The following is a 20129-nucleotide window of genomic DNA, read 5'->3' on the forward strand; positions in this document are numbered from 1 at the left end:
GAAGTCTATTAAAAATTAATATGTTTCTGATTGCTTAATCACAATTCATATATTAATATAAATAAAAAAGCAAACAAAAGATAAACATAGAGTCTTTAAAGGGAAAAGTAGAGTTTCAGAAAGACAGACCCATGCTGAAAACTTATGCTGGTGTAACACACAATAAGCAGGGAAATGAAGGACGTAGATGCCTAATTATAATAGCGAAGATAGGATGGAGTGAGACTTTCATGTGCTTAATTTACTCCTCCTGTATTTTACGGAGGGATCCTTACAAAGAACTGATGACGGCTGTGTTTGAATGCAAGGCAGAAATAGTTCTTTGCTAGAGGAGATCTAGGAATAATGCTGTAAATTTTTTTCTTTTTTTTTCTTTTTTAAAGAAAACAAAAGTGCAGAATCAGTGAAGGAACTGAAACCAGACTGCCTCTCTGGAGCAATAGGGAAACAGATACCGCTTCATAGCAGGTGCTCATAAGGGAGATTTTATTGTTTATTCTTCACAGAAACTCTTTGGTAAAATGCCCTTAATAAAATCAGAGTAGTCCAGATATTTCTTTTAGACAGTATGTTCCACTTCCTCTGTAAGCTAACAAAAATAACGGGATCTTGCGAAGTTTGTATCTGAACTGTCTGAAGTTAGTCATCCAGCTGGCAGAGCAACGCAACACCTCGTTTGATCCAGTGTTGGACTGGTTTATCCGTGTTAAGCGTCAAAGCAATGACAAAGTTAGTAGAATGTCCAGTAGTAGATAAGACTCCTTTACGCTCACTTGTCTTGTAGAGTGGGCAAATATATGCATTCGATTTCTTTATGTCTGATTTTGCAGCTTCAAAGAAAAACCAAAATAGTATATTACATTCATCAGGTCTATTAATAGAAAAATAATCTACATACAAATATTAATTATTTACAGTAACATCCTTAAAGCTAAATAAAAATGCAAAATTGTTTTGTGAGTAACATAATAAAATTATCTGGCTTTTTTTTTGTGTTTTCTTGTGTGGTTTGTTTTGTTTTTAAACTCAACTAATTTAACTACAATTTGTTTTCAGGACTCTATGCCTCCCTGTGTTTCTACCAGCTTTATAATCATTCAAAGACACCTTAAAATCTGAATAGTTACATAGTTAAAGCATAGTTTATACACGAGCTTTTAACAGCTCCACAAGAATTCTGGTCCAGCAGCCACAGAACCTAACTGCAACTCAAGCCACTTGAGATCCAAGGTGCAGGAACTCTTTGTATGCCTAGACTGCTGACATGCAACTCGTGCAAAGTCTAAAATCATGCATGTCTGAACAGATCCATCCAACCTCAAGAGAAAGCACAGCCAGAAAAAGCGGAAACTTTGTAAGACTGCTTCTTAGCTAATAACATCTAAGTTGCAACAGTTGCAGTAGAAAGTCCTACATAAGTGAATAAAAACAGGGATTTACTGCTCCTGGTCAAGGAAAACAAGCGTTACAGAAAATATCTTGCTAGTATGACAGGCAACTAGCATAGCAGCTAAAAATAACCTGAACAAACCTTGCTAAATCATGTGAGGTAAAACACGGAGTGTCTGTAAGCCAATTAAAAGTTCTCTTCAACATGAGTACAGCCAGGAATTCAAGCACCATGTGCTTTCCTATCCAAATTAACTTCTGGTTGAAAAACAGACTGGGAAGCACCTAAACATTCTTACAAAAACTTCATTTAACTAGTCCTTTTGTCTAATCCATAATTATACACATCTGTGGGGAGAGGGACAGGACTATTGCTCAGATGAGATGAGACTAAGTCGAGATAAACAGGCACAATCTTTAATGTAAAAGCCATAGGTCAGATGCATGCGAATTCTGCACACATTTGGGTACTTTGGTGAGGGTAGGAGCATTGACCTTCCATAAAAGAGGAATCCACTGTTGAAATTTCTTGTTGAATAGCTCACACTTCAAAGAAATTATACTCACTTGGTTTTATCCAAATGATTGGCATCATATCAAAGAGCAATTTGGGATACTGCTCAGTTAATATTCCCCTGGTGAGAGAAAGCAACAAAGTGATTATTTGTAGCTTGGTGTTAAACTAAGGAGGGTTTTAGTGTGTGTTTTTTTGGTTGTTGCTTGCTCGTTTTTGGTTTTTTTTCCCCCAATTTTCCATGCAGGAAAGAGTATTTCATTTGGTGTGTTATTTCAATAATATGAAAAGTATCACTTAAAGTATTTAAACAAATCTTGTCTGAGCACCTAAGAAAGCTTTCCAGAACCATAGTAAAACACTTTGTTACTGACTTGGTCCTGTCCCAGCGAGCTCCGTCTAAAAATAATCCGTGGATATAAACACCATCTTCTGGTGCAGTATCAGCAGTATCCTGAGGAATAACCTACAAGAAATAAGCGTTCCAAGTTATTAAACTTTCACAGCTGTTTGCTTTTTGAGGTATCATGCCAATAACCAATTTTCTGAAGATCATCCAAAATGAGAATAACATAGTAATACGTTCCTTTCAGTAATACTTTTATACAAAACTATAAAGATAGCAGATTTGTGTGGGTTTGTTAATTACCTTTATTGTAGGTTATAAAACAAGGCTTTAATCGCACAGACAAATATGTACTCTATAGGCTGTTTTCTTGCGTGGAGGTCCAGGTCCAATGATAGAACTACTTTTAATATACCCCTTTTACAGACATTATTTAACATACCCACCTTACCAAAGAATTAAATTTATGTCTTCAAATTGCAGTGAGTTATATGCAAAATGAACCTTCCAGTCAGGATTTACATACTACTCTCTCACCACAACATCAGGACTCAGATTAATAAAATATGCATTTATAATTTATCTCTACCTGAAATTCATATCCCAGAAGGTCAATAGGGATCCTGTGCTTCCTAGCATAGTTTTGCATAGCTCCAGTTAAGAAAGCTTGCGTAAAATAGAATCCCGACAGCCAAAAAACAGTGGGCTTCCCTAATTCACACCAATCCTGGAAAGAGGAAAACGACACATGCAATAATCAGAAAGAGACAAATCCCATATTGTTTGACCATTTTCTACCTAACGTACTCAGAAAATCTAAGTGAAGTCTATCATTCCTTTCCCAATACTCCTTTAACGCAAAGGGCAAATTATATGAAGTAGTAGATTAAATAATTGGTAGTACTGCCTTTTGTACATTACCTGTAAAAATTTCAGCCTTTCCAGAAAATCAAGAATATAGCTCCCTAATGGTTTTAGACTTGGGTATGAACGTTTAGCCCAATTCTCAGGAACTTTTCCAATAAGTAGACTGTCACCCAGAGCCTCCAGTTCAGCATCCATAACAACCACTCCTTTAATGGCTTTCTTCAGGTTAATTAGCGTAATACGAATAGTTCGGATTAAACTAGAATTAAAATATAAAACAGAATTTTCACGTTTTGCATGATTTGTAAAACACAACAGCCTCACTGGAAAAAAGAAAAAACAGGATTATGGAACCATCTACAGAACTTGTATAGCTGCTATGTAACTGTGTAATTAGCCACATCTGTAAAGTTATGGATTTGTGCATTTGTGATGATTTATTTAAGACTAGGAACCGTTTAATAAATTATTTTGTTAACTCTGTATTGTTTGGTAAGAGGATAAATTTGGAACTCCAAATGTATACATCGTATACTAGATGATGGAAAGAGGTTTAGATAACAAAAGAAGAGGTGGGTAGGGTCTGCAACAAGGCAAACTTGGGAGACTGAAGGCCAGAGAGCACTATTGAAAGTCTGGGAGAAAAAAGTGGGAGACGTGAAGAGACGAATAGAAAAGGACAGGGAAAATCAGGGAAGAAAGTTTGGAGGAGCAGAGGAAGATAAGAAAGAAAATTAGGAAACAAAGTCAAAAGAGAGACTAGGGACCCAAAGAGAAAAATAAAAGCGATTATAGGTTTGTAATCCTAGAAGAACAAATGTGAAAATAAGGTATAGAAAGAAAGGCATCAAGAAAGGGGTAAAAAGGAAAAATTTAGAACAGAAGCATATCAGACAATAAAGAAATAAGCAGAAACTATCAAGGAAAATATCTCATAAACTACAACTGTGTGTGTTTTACAGTTTCTAACCCCTTTACCCTACTGGTCAGAAATTTGAAGAAAATAAAATATAATCATAGATAAAGATGGTGAAAGAGAAAGTGAAGTCAAAAAAAATAGGAACATAAAAATATTGCACATTCTGTTTTCCAAGTGCCTCCTCAGACTCCCTTCTTCTATTATGTATTTTTATCTTTCAGTTCATTTTGCCACTAGATCATTTTTCCTGACATCTATCCTACATTCTGACTTTCCACAAGGAGTAACGGTGCTTGGACTGCAGGTGTCACTGCAGACAATTAGAAGGGAACAAAATAAATAAATATTTTACAGAACATACAGTTTACAGTGTGTGATTCGCACGAGAACTTTTTCTGCAGATGGAATGATTTGGGCAACATTTAATAAAATGTAACACTCTTACTTGTTAAATCTTTCCATTTCTTGCACCAACACAGTGTTCATACTTTCTTCATATCTCACAGGATATTTACTGAGGCAACCTTCAATGTCAAAATCATTTGGAAGCTGTAAATGACAACATATTTTGAAATCATTCCATGTATCATTATGCATCAGTATTATATTAAAAGTATGCAGATGTAAAAAATTGCAGTAATAGATACCATTAAACTTCCTGATAAGTATCTAATCAATTCAGTATTTAGTAGTTTAATACAAATAAAAATTATGGGGTTTTTAAAGTGATGTTTATATTTTTAAAATCACCTAGATTTTTAAACCTACCATGAAAAGTTATGAATATGTATCAATTTTATTAATTTTAAACTTGTTCACATGAATGAATCAACTGTTCTTTCACGTTGTGTTTGCTCTGTTTTCTCTCTCTGTCTCCTATCTCCTACCTATTTAATAAAACATCTTTCAACCGAAATATAGCTGTGGTCTGTTACAGCCACCCAAGTTCTCACTTTCATATTGCACTACATTCCTCTCAGTAGGTTTTTCCTCCAACACAAAATCAGTTTGACACTGAAGATTCTAACTAAAGAATTTCTGCTTTGTAAAAAGAGAAATTGGAGTCATTCGTATAATACAATACCTTGCTGAGAATATCATCTGCAATTTCATAGAGAGTACTGTCACCACCTCCAGAAGTTCCCTGAGTGACTCCTCCTTGTGTTAAAAGCAGAGATTCAAAGAGGATCTTAGTTTGCTGAAGATCTTTTGAAATATCCACATTTTCATGCAAACCAAATACCTCTGGTTGCTGACTAAAGGGAAGACTCTAAAACAAAAAAAAAACAATAAACATCTGCATGAGATAAAGCAGCATGCTAGGAATTAGATCCAAGGCTTCTTTAAGAAGCCAAGTGGAAAACTACCACTGACTTCAACTGAAGGTGGATAAGGACCTTTATGGTAGGTATCTGCAGACAGTATTACTGGTGACAGAGCCATCATGTCACTTATAGAAAGCCATTCCTAAGGAATTCTCGATTATCTATGCTAGGACCTCCTGTCTAGTTACTGATTCCCTCTCCCTCTCAGAAACATTCTAGATCATGGCAAGGAGCATACAAGGATGTCAGGCAAGAAGCCAAGCATGTAGTTTAATGTGCTGCAAAACTACCTTTTTAACGCAGAGAAACCTTTAAGGATTGCTTCCTTAGCACATCATCATTATAACATCATCATTATAACATCACATCATCATTATAACATCACATCATCATTATAACATCACATCATCATTATAACATCACATCATCATTATAACAGTTCAAAATCTTGTTGCTTCTTTTTACCTTAATAAACTCAATGTAGTCCTCATACGTGCCTTTTGGTGGAGCATAGTAGTTGCCACTGGGAGAAAAAGTGTAACGAGGATTTTCAATTATATCTGGATTATAGAAGTCACCCAGCATTGTCATCAGTAAACGTCTGTCCCAGTCATCTGTCACTCGACCTCCATAGTTGCACTCACCAGTTAGGTAAGATATAGCTTCAAAAGGAACACGGCTATATTCATTTATGAATAACTGAAATAGAAGACATGAGTAATTCTAGAGACTTGAAATATCCACAGAACAACAGTGTGACCTACAGACTAAAGGGTTGGAAGCTATAGTGCATGCAAAACTGAAGTTTATGTTAAGTGTTGGTGTGACAGACAGAGTTTGTATGCCTTAAACAACTTGTTTGACAACTCTGGCTGGAGGAGGGTATGTGTACTACAGAGGCCTGCAAGTCTGGCAAAAGATAAGGGCCTTGGGAACAGAACACTACCCCTGCTGTGCCTTAATTGTTGTGATTTACAACTCTGTCTGGAGGAAGAGATAAGGTCGGATGGTATCTTTTCCTTGGGGCCAGCCTACATGTGCGACAACTTTGCAAGGCCTCAACCACGCTTGTGCAGAAGCGGGGTCATACAGCGGACACCACAACTAGGGGGGATCACGACCACCAGACACCCCTTGGGGGACCACCGACTCATTTCGAGAACAATCTAAGACTACAAAGCGCAGGCGTCTCAATTAGCATGAGAAGCGAGCAGAGGAGAGTATGTTACCACCCTCTCCTATCTCGCATGCAAATGACCTAAAGTATTTAGACCTTCTCACTTGGGATACTGGTGCACGCTCCCGCCCGCCACCTGAGGACCGATCCTGCAAGCGGTTTACCGGAGGAGCAACTCTGCAAGCAATTTACCGACTCTACAGACAACTTACATCGCTGGATCCAAGGGTGGTGATCTCTCTTTTCCTCTCTCTCATAGTCTCTATCCTCTTTCTCTTTTCCTTTTTCTTTTTCACTCTTTTCTCAATGCCTTTAGAAACCCAAGACACCCACAACCATGCAACTTTCCCTGTATTAATAAGTTGTTCTTAATTTCATACCAGTTATTTGGTGTCGTTTCACCTTAATTTACTCCAAAGGATTTATGAACTAGTTGCGACCAGGTCGTAACAGTTGGAAATTCAAATTCTGAAATCTTTTTTCATGTAAAATTACTGTTTAAAATAAAGAGGAGTTAGCAGTAAAAGCCTCTTCTGAATATCCAAATTAGTAAGTCATCCAAGTCATTCATGAATTATTTACAGCTGCATAGCTTTTCCAGTCTAAACTTTCTAGAAGGACACTTCTCTGTGTCACAAAGAAATGTGTATTTCACATAATTTTTCTTCCAGTCTTCAGAACCCTCTGATGTCTTTCATTAACATCTTGATAACTTTTCCACCAGTTCAGTCTCAACTTCTATAATTCACAGTTTTAGCTCTCCCGACTTTTCTGCACAGGGCCTGCAGAAGACTCAAGGTCAAGCGGTGTTCAGCATTTCATTTTAGGGAAGAAGAATAGACTGGGGCTTTGTTTAACTAACAGTATATATGTAAAAATAAACAAACCCCACCATAATAGGTAACTGTCACTGACATAGTATTACTTAAAGCACAGTGAGCTCTTATATATGACAATTTTAACTCTTATTATACTCCTATATACTCATTATATTCCATACATCCGTATGAATCTAAATATCATGAAAAACAATTTTTTATTTTCTTTTCTGATTTTGAAAATATTTACAATATGATTGACATTCCTTGCCATTGTAGCTGAAGTAATGAAAATCTATGAACATTTGATGTAACTTAGGTGTATTGCTTCTTTTTGACTATCAGCTCGTTCCTATGCCTTGCAAGATCAGAGTTAAAGGTAGCAATACATGATTTTACCTGCAGCTGTCTGATACTGATTTGCAAGTCTGATTCATTAAATCCATAGGGTATATTCCAACCAAGAGGCCCAAATTTTCTTCTCTCCTGAACAAGAGCATGGAAAAAACAAACTCCAAAGAGTAGTTTCTCCCATACCTTTGAGAAAAACAAACAAAAAAAGTATTATTAACTAGCCTATATGCTCATGCTAGTCTGTAACTTATAAAGAGAACACACCATTTGATTACCACTCTCTATCTAGGGTACAAATACAGGCAACTATTAAGTATGCTGTGGTTATTTGGCTTGGGAACAAATATGCACATAGTTGCCACATATGCAAGCACATTTAGCTTGTTCCTCAAGTACCATTACACAAGATTTTTCTCTTCTTCTATGTAAAGGGCAGCTGACTTCATAAGAATTCAAATAGCACCACCTACTTATTTTTAAGGCTCATTAGACAAAGATAAAATACAGATATATTGTTTAATGTAAGTCCTTAGATGCACCCTCTTACACCTATGTATATTGATTACCATACTCATATCTCTGAGTAATCCCACTATTTTTCCACTTCCTTCACAGGTAATGATTAGCTAAGTGGTTCCTCACTTATCAGTAAGACATACAGGCAGTGCAGTACTGGTCCCTGATAGCAAGGAAAGATCTTAGTGCTTACCATCTCAATAATGATAGGTATGCCCTACTAATCAATATTCAGAGTTTATGTACATTGTGTAATATGTGTGTGTAATATGTATGTAATTTAATAAAGCCTAAGAAACCATTTTAAATATCGCCATGTGAAATTGCCTGGCAGAGTAATTCTCAACTAATCATCTTTATCATTGCAAAACCTAAGCTTATAACCATAGTAAAAATTTTTGCTTATAATATTCACTGGACAGAAATCAGTATATCTGTGGATGAAAAAAAAAAAAAAAAAAAAAAAGAATAAAACTGTCAACAGATAGGCACATTACCAACTCCTTTTCAGGGCATCCAGAGAAGAATGCAGGATCAGAAATAGGATCAGAAAGAAATGACTGAAGTAGGTTTAACCGGAGACCAGTAGGAGGTTCATTTGTCATCTTCACTCCATTCTGCAGAATGGTTACTGGAAACTAAAAATAAAAAATAGCAAAAATGCATTCAGAAAGTGTGGAATAGATGCTGTATTGTTATAACAATATATTATTACTCTGTCTTTGTTACATAAACAATTATCTGTAAGAAATTAAATTCTAAACATCAACAGATCTTAAAAAAAATTCTCAAAGGCATCAAGAAAGTAAGACCTTGCTGTAAACTACAAACCTGTATTTTAAAACATTTTCTTGGTATTCAACACCTTATAAATAAAATGCAAAATTAGATTTTTGAATTTACATGAAACAAAACCTCGGTGACAGCATAAAAACTTCTTAATTACCAATGCTGGCAAAATGCAGTTCCGTTCACCAGTACACAAAGTATCACACAACACAATATAAAAAAATTACAAAGGAAGCTTGATTTATAATTTTTTTGAAATGTCCTTTCTTGATTAAATTATCTCTTCAGCAGCCTCATTGTATTTCAGAGAAGTTCCGTATTATCAGCTCATTCAGGGATATGAATATTTCCTAAAAACGTCATCAACTTTTCCTTTCCCCAAATACAGAGTATTTGGCAATGCATGTACCTTCGGTGAAGGGTAACTAGTAAGCCAAAGTCTGAAGGCTGGATGACATTTTTCACTGTTAAACTCTTCACATATTTTCTCCAGCATCGGCATCCAGGAGACAGCTAAGTGACAATTTTGTAAACAAATCCAGGTTCCTTCTTCCATCCCTTTCTGAATCATTTTTGTAGCTATAGGTCCTTGTCCTTGTCCTAATGAGATGGACTGAAACTTATTTCCAGTCATCTCTCTGTCATTTGCAAATTTCAGGAGGCCTTGAATAGAAAGCATAAGATTTTAGCATTTCTTCATTAAAAATAAGTTATGTCAGGAAAAAAATATTTTAAAATGTTTATTACTATTTTGTCAAAATGTACATACAACAAGATAGTATAGCTTTGATGAAGAGTATAAAATTTGTTCACTTTAAAATACCATTCCCATTTTTAGGGAACACAGAATTTTACCATTGTGACATGATGCACTCAAATCTACTTGCACAAAGTGCACAATAATCCTCATTGTGTACTGAAGGGGAAATTCAGGTCCCTAATCTGAAAAGCTGTCCTATGCTTTTGTTTTCTTTCTGTGTATACTTACTTGACATGGGATCTGCTCCTGGAGATAGCACAAATATCAAAGGGATTGTAGAATTTGAATCTAAGTAACTTTGTGTTAGATCAAAAGGTGGTGGCTGTACAAATTTCTTCCCCAGTTTATCAGTTACAAATGCTGTTACAGCTGGACCAATCTGGTAAAAAAAGTAAATACAAACCATTAACATAAATTAAACATAACTGCATATTTGACAGCATCTTTTATGTACCATAAATTAGTTACATTCCTGAGCCTACAGACACCTCTCTGCTTTGCAAGATTTGAGACTAGTCTGGCTGAATGCTTCAGAAGCAAAGGTTTCACCTCTTGTTGACATCCCCCCCTTTTTTTTCTTGCAAGAGGAATAATAATGCTTTTAGAAAATAAAAGATAACATCTCATGTAAACAATATTAAATTACATTAATTCAGGCTTTACCTGATGTAGAGGACCAGCACATGCCCCTTCAGTAAATATTAATGTAATTAGTTTTAATTAATTCTAAGGAGGAATTGCACTATGTACTTTAAATCCTAACGTTGTTCCTAAAGTGCATACAATACAATTTGCTAAGTGCACCAAAGACAGAATGTGTTAAAAGTTCGCCTTGGCTGTTCAAATCAACGCATTTGATCTCTCTTTGCCTTGAAATCCTTTGTATGAAAGCACATGGTACTAGATACTCTGTGTATTTGTTCAGGCTAATATATCCTGCTCTTGAGTATATTGGGTGCACCAGCAAACAGACTAAACATGAACAAGCACTCTAAGAAAACTAGAACAATGAGTATACTCTGAAAAATGCGTTAAATCACATCAGACAAAATATCTCAGCTGATGCTTGTGGTGTTTGTATTGCTCAATTGAAAAATAAGAATAGCATTTATTTTCGTAATAAAATATGACGAAGAAAAGGTTAGTTATTTTAACAACCAGTGCAAACTATGCTACAAGACATGGAACAGTCTACAAACACTTGACAAAAGATCATTTTACCTTGTCTGGTCTTAAGCACCGAAGAATTATAATCTTTTGTAATTCATTTAACTTATTATTTAATTCTTCTGGTAATGGAAAGCTTTGCGGCTCTTTGCTGTCATAAAATTTTTGCCATTCAGTTATATTTTCAGAGATGTGACTCCTAGAGAAAAAAAAAAAGCACTTCCAGTTACTGTAAATACCTGGAGTCTGGTTTTTGGTATGTATCAAAAGCCAGTTACGTTGTATTGTCATACAAGCCACTCCACATCTATATAAGCAAATAATCCTACAGTTGAGCTTCTCCATGCTGAAGAGTGAAAAACCTTTTCCCACCATGCTGATGCAGACACACAAGACTGCACCTGAAAGGTTCCAAGTTGACAATAAGTTCTGCCTATTCCTCCAGCCAGCACGGCTTGGATCTTCACAGGTCTGGGTGAATTTTCTGCCTCTTATTTCAGGAAAACTCCACTCTTTAACTGAAGAAAATTAACAGGAAATTAAACGAGATAAAAAAGAATATTTTCCTCCACACAATATGCAGAATACATCCTCTGCAACGGGATAACTCTCAGACTGTTTAAAGGCTGGATCATCATCCACATTACTAGTAAAACTCCAAAGGGAGAAGAACACAAAACAGCCCCAAATAACTTCTTCTAACAGAGCAGTGTTTCCGCTGTCAGATCCAAATCCTCCAAATATTCGAGTTCTGTCAGCTATTTATAATGCAAGAATTGCACATCCATGCTGGCTCCAGAATTTAGGGTTAAATTCTATTCAAATTCAGGGTGAAATGTTCCTGATTTCAGGAGATTAGATTTTACCAGAAAAATTCCTCCCCCAGCACTGCAGTGGAATTTTGCTTCATATACTTCCTTTGACCTCCACTGACCCCCTTGAAACACTACTTCTCTAGCCTGGAGACATTCTAAAACAAAAGTTACTTTAGGGAACGCCTCAAATAATTTAGGAAAATAGTTTAATTAAATAATATCATAATTAGCTATCTGACTGACTTAAATAAGTGAATCAAACCTAATGATGAAAAAAAGGCCTAGTTTTACCATGTTGGCATTCTGGCACTGGTTTGGAAAATGGATAGGAAACATTTCTTTCAGCATCTTACTCTTTGGTCAAAAACAATTAAGGCTAATTCACATCAACATTTTACTATACCTCAGTCCTTTCAAAGCTGGGATTTCACTTGCATGACATAATTCATCCCAGCTCTTATCTGGTAGCCAAGATGGAGCTGGATTCTTGTACTTATTCTTGAGACCCACGCCCCCAGTTAGTAAGAACATAAACTCCTGATGTTGTATTTCATTTTTAGCCCTATATTAAAAAATATGGATAATATTCAGTTATTGAGATACAATTTTACATAAAATAAAGAGCTGTTTAAAATTAATTACACTTTACTGCCATTTAGTAATACTTCTACTGCAGTAATAGCCAAGATCAGATCTCAGTATTCTATATAGGTAAAACACTGTATGGTAAAAATGACTGCTTAAGAGTACAGTAAGAGTTTCAAGAGGTAAATAGTATATATCTGCTTATTTGTTTTTAAAAAGTGCAATTATTCCTGATTTTTAAAGGCTTTATAGAAAATAATGGGTTCTGGGAACACAGTAGCCTTACAAATTGGCCCATGAAGAATGGTCCATATACAGATGTGTACACATTGTAATTAAGTAAGTATGCAAGTAAGTATGCACATTATGGTTGTAATTGTGCAATTTTGAACTTATCTTTCCTTTCACAATATATTCACACAAAACTACAAAAAAACAGGAAGACAAAACTAAAAAGCTGGTAGAAGAGAGAAGACTGCAGCTGAGAGCTCATGATGTATGCAAAAAGATAAAAGAGAAAGAGAGAAAATGAAAAAAAAGAGACAAAAGCCTAGAAGTTGTTGAGATGGCACATTACTGTCTCAGATTTCTTTCTAAAACATTTTCCTATATAATAGCAATTGTTCTTGACATAAGGATGCTATGTAGCACTACCCAGGTCTTGTAAAGGAAGTCAAAGGTGTATCATTGACAAAACCATTGATTTAAATGAGCGTAGGAACTTTCTTTTCATAATGTGCCCAGCAGCAGTGACACATGCACTTGCATACTCTTTCACTTGTCAAGATTATCAGTATTAGCAAACCTAAAACATTCATGACCTTACTCCAAAGGCATTATTATCAATATGCACAAGAACATGCTCTCTCATTAATACCTTTTCCATTGTAAGAAAATCATAGAATCATAGTACCATAGAATGGTTTGAGTTGGAAGAGACCTTTAAGATCATCTACTCCAACGCCCCTGCAATGAGCAGGGACATCTTTCACTAGATCAGGATTATTAGTTTCTATTATTAAGAGACTTCACAAAAATGAGCTTACACGAGAAGATTACAACATAGCAAAAACGAGAAGAGCAGCTTGTCCTTTTCAAACAGTGAACGACACACATTGCAATACAAATTGTAGGTGAAATGATCATTTAGATATCGAAGTCGCTTCTCCAAAATTTTAGATTTGTTACTAGAAAGAAAAGAAGAGAGAAACTGAGACTTGAAATTGAATAACTCAGGCAAGTCAGTTAAGAAATCTAGATCTATTTAGGGTTGTGGAGGACTTATGTTAGACCCACATGCTCCACAAGGCACTTAGATGTCCATTTCCCCAAAATTTCAATTACAGTACATGTTTTACAGCTCCCAAGCGAAATAATGAGCTAAAATAAATTTGCCAGCATTAGGTGGTGGCACTCAGTGTTCATAATGGAGCCTAGGTCAGAATCAGACTTCACGCTCTCTGTAAGTCACATTCTTGAAAACAAATAAAGCACAAGCTTACAGTTCATGATTTGCTCAAACAGTAACTAAAAAGAGCATTTCCTTCATTAACAAATCATATTTTGTTTCAAAAGCCTGCATTTAAGGAGATAATAGGTAAATGGTTTCAAAATTGAGAGAACTGTTCATAAGAAGAGAATGAAAACACCTTATTTTACACCAGAAAGACTGTATTTACCTATCATGAATAGAGCTGATGAAGAGATTAACAAACCAGCTAAGGGAGTACTGGTACATGGGATCAATGTTTGCCAAGTCTGCAATACTAAAGAACACCACTGATGAACGCTTTGCAACAGGTCGATAGCCTTCTCGAGATTCAGCTATTTCAAGTTCCGTTTTCTCTGCAATCTATATATCAATAGTAGTGGATAAAGAAAAGCTTTCGATATTCTTTGTACAAAAATATTACTACTTCATAACATTATTAAAATAGCTCTATACAGCACTTTATAACACCAGATTAAGACAACTTTTATGTTCCAAAAGGCACAATCACAGTAGATAAAGACTACACCAGGTAAAATGAGTACTTGCCCTTAACATAGTACGGTCTGATCTATTTATCTATACTGCAGGATGCAATAGTCAAAACAAAGGACAAAGGAGGCACAACAGTTTTCACGCATCATTTACCATCAAAAGTATCAATCTATCTCTGCAATATTCAAAAATATTACTAATTTCAGACTGGTTATGTATTTAAGCTTTACTTATTCTACTCTAAATCTGCTTTATACAAAACAATACTTTGACTATAAAATGGTTTTTTTAAATTTGACCATCAGAGAAATTCTGAGATTACATCTGATAGGCATTAACAAGTAGCAGTAAGGCCAATATCAGCTTAAAGAAAACACTATTTGATTTCTGTTCATTCTAAAGTAATTTAAAAAAATTGAAAAAAATCTTTATTCTCTTACCAATGTTATTTAGCTCTCATTGACTTCAGCTGGTATTTTATGCATTAAGTATAACAAAAGAATCTCGGCTTGCATACCTATATTAGTAACCCAGATTATTAATGTCTCCCTGAATATTTTTGTTGTTTTAAAAAATTAGTTCCTTCCTTTATCTTAATGTGTTACCTTAACTTCAGAATTTATTACTTTTCACTCAGTCCTTATAGACAGATACACATTCTTTAAAACATGTTAAGTTAAAGACTGAATAAACTATCAGTGAAGATTCTAGAATGGATCCAATTTTATTTCTCTTCACATTTCATAAGCACAGAATTTCCTCCTTATGCTTTGCATCTAATTCACAGTCGTTCTGCTAGCTGCAAATTTTAACATTTAATTTCTGTGTATTGTTAAGGAAAGCACGCGGACATATTCCTGACCTGCTGTTTTTTAGTGATCTCATTAGCTGTTATTTTAGCAGAATCCAAGACCTCGATAGCAGTCTCGTCTTCCAGAATATTCCCTTCAGATGAATGTAAAGTTTCTAAAATTTTCTTCTCAATTTCTTTTAGATGCTTTTTATTGGCTGCAGACTGAAGGATGAGAGCATTTCTTTCCTCTTCTAATTCTGGTCTAATAGAGAAAAAAGCACACAGCAAAACTAGTCAATGTTCATCTTCCACTGACTGTAGAGGAAGCCTGTGAAGATGACTCCCTCTTCCTACAATGAATATTTGTGAATATTCTCTTCAGTTTAAATAGGTTGTTACTGATTAGCATATATTTATAATTCTGAGTACAGATTTCTTTGCATAACTTCAGTACAGTATTTGGAAATGATGGTCTAAACTTTAACCTCTTCGCATTTTGCAAATGTCAGCACGTCCTAGTTTTCCTTTATTATATCCCTGCTGCCTGAAAAAACACCGTGTGGTATGTGGAATAAGTTTAGTGCTGGAAACACTTTTTTAGCAAACAGGATTTAGCCCAATTGCATAGACATTTCCGTACTACCCAGATACTACTTCTCTGTATCTCTGTGAGGGTTCAGATAAGACCCATAATCAGTTTCAGAGGTACTGTGCATTTATTTCATATGAAATTAAAACTAAATCCTCATAATTCTGCATCCTTGTCTAGCAGCTCAGTCACACTGCAAAAATCACAATAATGATTTAAACTTCAAATAATATTTACATAGTTTTCTAACATTCAAGGACTATTTCAGGGGAAAATTGCTATGAAAAACAATGATTTTACTTCTGCTATTTTAATAAACTTGTGGACACTTACCCCACAGTAAACATGACAATCTGTTTCCCTAAAAAACTTTTTAGATATGAAAATTAGAAAAACAACTATTTTTTTTCAAAGCTGTTACTGAGCAACGTTTACACCACCATGTAACATTCATTTTGCTTTACAATTAATTAATCTCTCATTTCCTTGGAATTACGTCATAAAAAATTTAAATGGCTATTTGCCATAAAGAGAGACTTACCTCTCTTTTGCTACCACAATACCTAGCAATTGATCTTCAAGTCCTTCTGGTGTTATCATAAAATTGAGTAAAGAAACTTTAGTAGCAAGTTCAGGCATATAATGTGGATTTCTCAGTTTTGTGGTAATAAAAAACCTGAAGTCACTGGAATACTCAATAATGGTCTCACCAAGCCTGATACACTCCATGCCTCCTAAAGTTAAGATGAGAAATGTTAAGAAAATCATTATCTACTTCAATTACGTACAGAAAAAAATACTTTTGTGATTAAATAAAAGCAAATTTCTTGTCAAGGACAGATTTCCTGAAAAAGTAGAAATAAATAAATAAATACATAAATCTGATAGTCTGAAAAATTCTCACAGACTTCCACGAGGCCACATTTTACTCTTAGCAGATGAAACTGGGTCACTCAAATTACTACTGTACTTTCAATGTGCATATACAATACTGGAGATGGTAACAGAGAGCCATGGAATTATTCTCAAATACAATATTCTTACTGACGACTCCTTGAATTACCTGTCTGAATTAGGAAACTCAAAAAAACATTTAGTATGAACATGAAAACCAGTAAAAATAAACTGTGTAAGAAGGAAAGAAAACATATTTGTGTTTGTCTGCATTTTTCTGTCTTTATCCAGGAGGAAAAGAAAGAAAAGTTGAAAACCAAATTCATAGCTACTTAACAAGTTTCGGAGAAACACAGGCAAATTGTGCCTTAACAAAAATGCCTTGACAGCTTTTCTTGATTTGTGCAAAATTTAGTAAATATTAGTATTAAACTAAAACATATGATAATGAACAAGCAAAACATAACTTCCCTTATCTTCCTTTGCAGAGCTAAGTGTCTTCATTTAGTCTCCTACAGTGACTTGGTGAAGGTTTTCACATAAAATCACTATCATGTGATATATGAATGATATTTAGGAAAAAATAAAATAAAACTTCAGGCTGTTGTGAAATTACCTTCCTCTTACCACAGGCAGCAATAAACAAGCGAGTAATAAGAAAAAACATCAGACAGTACCATAGATTATAAAATGAACATTAATGTAACCTACTTCAGGGTTCAAAATTATTTCACCTACCCTGTTTAAAAGTCTGTTTCAGTAGCAGAGGTTCAAGTGATGGGTCTAGTTCTTCTCCAACATTTTCTAGCAGAAGTGGAGTTCCAAACTGAATGCAGTTCTCCACGGTTCTCATATAATCTGTGTCACTGACCTTGATGACATTCAGGCGGTTTTCTTTCTCAAAATTCTTGATCCATTTGTTTGCCTGACCTTGAGGATCAATCATTAATGGCCTAGAACATACAAGACAGTTTTCTCAGTGCTTGCAGGAGTTTTTCAAAATCTTAAATTATTTTAAAATGTTTCTGTGTCAGACCGTCAAGGAAAAAGTGACAGAGCTTTGATTCTGTTATTTTAAGAGATCAGTGAAAAATGGATGCATAGGTGTTTTATCATAACTTGAAAAGTAATACCAAAAGTAGTTTAAAGAATTGCAAAAATGTTCATAACATTTTTCATAAAATACAACGGAATGCAGAATTCTTTTAAAATCTTGTTCTGCCTCTCCCCTGGAATTCTCAGTATTTAAAATGTATTTATTTTTACAGATTTTGGGTTGGTTCTCATATTTGTTCACTTAAAAGAAAAAAAATCAACAATTAGTTGCAATTTAAATCTGAGATGTTGGTATATCAGATAGTATAAGACTGGAAATGTAAGCGGGGCAGGGAAAAGTGCCAGTATTTTAGTTCTCTTCAGTACATTCGTCCCCCTTTGCACTTGCCAATTTCCTATATATGTATGTATTTTAATACGTCAGGCATGAATGATATCAAACACTTCTTCTAACTGCATCCTCAGAGAACTAAGCAACATTCTAAAAATAGAATTACACACTGTAATCCTAATCTGTCACAAAGACTAATTCTTAGGAGAACACAGATCACAAGAATATCACTAGAAGTTTTATAATCTTGTATTTCTACTGAGTGCAGATTATTTGCAGACAGCTATCACAAGTTTTCCTATAATGTAATAGATATCATCCTTAAAATAAAATTTCAGGTAGAATAAAAAAAAGTTGTTATATGTCATTTATATAGAAGTTTCACACACAATAAATATCTATAAAACATTAAAATGTCATGTGATAGCCTTATAAGTGTAAGAACCTGAAGTGGACTGTGGTATCTGGACCCTGCAATTTACATAACCTGAATCCTGTCATTAAAGGTGTAAAGAATGAGGACTTCTGTGCAGTTCTAAAACGAATTCTTACAAATGCTTTATTAGCCAGTAATAGGCCAAGGTACAATATTTAAAAAAAAAACCCAAAACCAAACACAAAAACCCCCTTTATCCATGAGACTGCATCTCCTGAAAGGAAAGCCTTCACGTAACTACATACACAAATCCCTAGTGTTACAGCTCTTAAATTTCACAGGAGCTAGATATAAAATTCCACTCCTGCTTTCAACTGCATTGTCTCTACAGAAGCTACACTGTCTCTAGATATTTAGTTTGCTTTTTTTAAAAAAAGTGAAAAATTGTACAGATTTGAAAATTAAATCTTTTTGTCACCTACCAACGTCTTGAATTGTCAACAATGACCCCATTGTCTATAGAAAATACATCAGCTGGCAAACCAGCAATATTCCAGGCTCTTATTTTTATTGGGTCACCAAGAGTCTTACTTAAAGAGAAATTCTCAGAACAAGGGATATTTTTCTCCTGGAAAAAGAAAAGAAAAGAAGAAAACACCATTTATCTTTATTCCATGTTTCTTTACGTCTTATATTAAATGCCACTTCAACCCCAAGTGACAATGTGCATTTCCTTTTAAGAGTTGGAAACAGGTCAAGTATAAGTAAAAATCCTGGGAAAAATAAAATCATAGTTTCAACAGCTAACTCTATTTCCCCATGGAATATTTACTCTCCAAATTTTGTAGGATTTGTCCAGTTTTTTGTAGATTTTAAATGTCTTTTTTTTTGTTATGTGAAGTTATGGCAATGCATTACCTTAAGAAACTCACACATAGCTGGAAATCATCTAATGACTATATCTTCCATTAACTCAATACAGTAATCCAATGCTGATTTGTTACTGTTTAATACCACAGTCACAATCAGTGACTTCAAATCACTTGATTTATGAATTATGGTATTAGTACAAGTATGTTGGAACCATCCCTTTGCAAACAGCATAATCAACCATTTAATTAACATATAAATATGTGCCAGCGTAAGTTATTATAGAAATATTTTTACATTACACATAACTGCATTTTAAAGTTAATTCTTTCATTTAAAGGCAAAATAGAGAAAATTGCGAGATTTTATTTAAGTAATAATTAAGCCTTACAAAGTCAATGATGTGCTCTCATTTCTGATATGCTACTTTAAGTCTGGAGTAAATTAATTGATTTAATTAAATTCAAATTTACAGAATGTTGGATCAGCAGAATTTATCCCATTGATCTTAATGAGTTTTACTAGGCTAATGTTAAACAAATGACAAGGGATTTTCAAAGCCTTTTGCAGTAGTCCAAAAGAAAACAAACACTTATTTAAATCTAAGATAACCTTCTAACCTCGCACAGTTTGCTCCAGTCTTTGGTACATTCTTGTCGAAATCCAGCAGTAAAAGCTCCCAGATATGCTATCACACCAGCTGATATCAGAACATCTCCTGTCAAATTATCATATGTGTCTTGAAGGTCATTTGCAGCATTACTCCATCTATGACCAGCAGAAGAGACAGAAAAAAATGGTGCTGAAACCTCCCCATTAATGATACTGATGATAAAAATAAACCTTTGTTATTTATCTCAACTTCAGGTGGAGAATAAGGACACTGTTTATGTAT

The 20129-nt window shown here is 34.7% G+C and overlaps 1 protein-coding gene across 1 annotated transcript in view; it reads right to left on the bottom strand.

Annotated features, from left to right (window-relative positions):
- Positions 1 to 529: 529 nt before the first annotated feature.
- The window catches only part of DNAH12 (dynein axonemal heavy chain 12), a 72140-nt gene continuing 52540 nt past the window's right edge, over positions 530 to 20129 (bottom strand). Inside the window, exons 54-74 of the mRNA XM_068408550.1 lie at positions 19855 to 20002; positions 18847 to 18992; positions 17340 to 17554; positions 16249 to 16441; positions 15188 to 15380; positions 14021 to 14193; positions 13388 to 13528; positions 12160 to 12318; positions 10996 to 11140; positions 10003 to 10153; positions 9424 to 9677; positions 8723 to 8863; positions 7755 to 7892; positions 5826 to 6059; positions 5120 to 5305; positions 4481 to 4584; positions 3171 to 3375; positions 2839 to 2976; positions 2278 to 2369; positions 1957 to 2024; positions 530 to 830 (exon numbers count right to left, since the gene is read on the bottom strand). Of these exons, the coding sequence (XP_068264651.1) occupies positions 640 to 830; positions 1957 to 2024; positions 2278 to 2369; positions 2839 to 2976; positions 3171 to 3375; positions 4481 to 4584; positions 5120 to 5305; positions 5826 to 6059; positions 7755 to 7892; positions 8723 to 8863; positions 9424 to 9677; positions 10003 to 10153; positions 10996 to 11140; positions 12160 to 12318; positions 13388 to 13528; positions 14021 to 14193; positions 15188 to 15380; positions 16249 to 16441; positions 17340 to 17554; positions 18847 to 18992; positions 19855 to 20002 (3415 nt within the window). The 3' untranslated portion in view covers positions 530 to 639. The remainder of the gene's footprint in view (positions 831 to 1956; positions 2025 to 2277; positions 2370 to 2838; positions 2977 to 3170; positions 3376 to 4480; positions 4585 to 5119; positions 5306 to 5825; positions 6060 to 7754; positions 7893 to 8722; positions 8864 to 9423; positions 9678 to 10002; positions 10154 to 10995; positions 11141 to 12159; positions 12319 to 13387; positions 13529 to 14020; positions 14194 to 15187; positions 15381 to 16248; positions 16442 to 17339; positions 17555 to 18846; positions 18993 to 19854; positions 20003 to 20129) is intronic.

This window comes from Nyctibius grandis, chromosome 10 (genome assembly GCF_013368605.1).
Source record: "Nyctibius grandis isolate bNycGra1 chromosome 10, bNycGra1.pri, whole genome shotgun sequence".
Taxonomy (NCBI): Eukaryota; Metazoa; Chordata; class Aves; order Nyctibiiformes; family Nyctibiidae; genus Nyctibius; species Nyctibius grandis.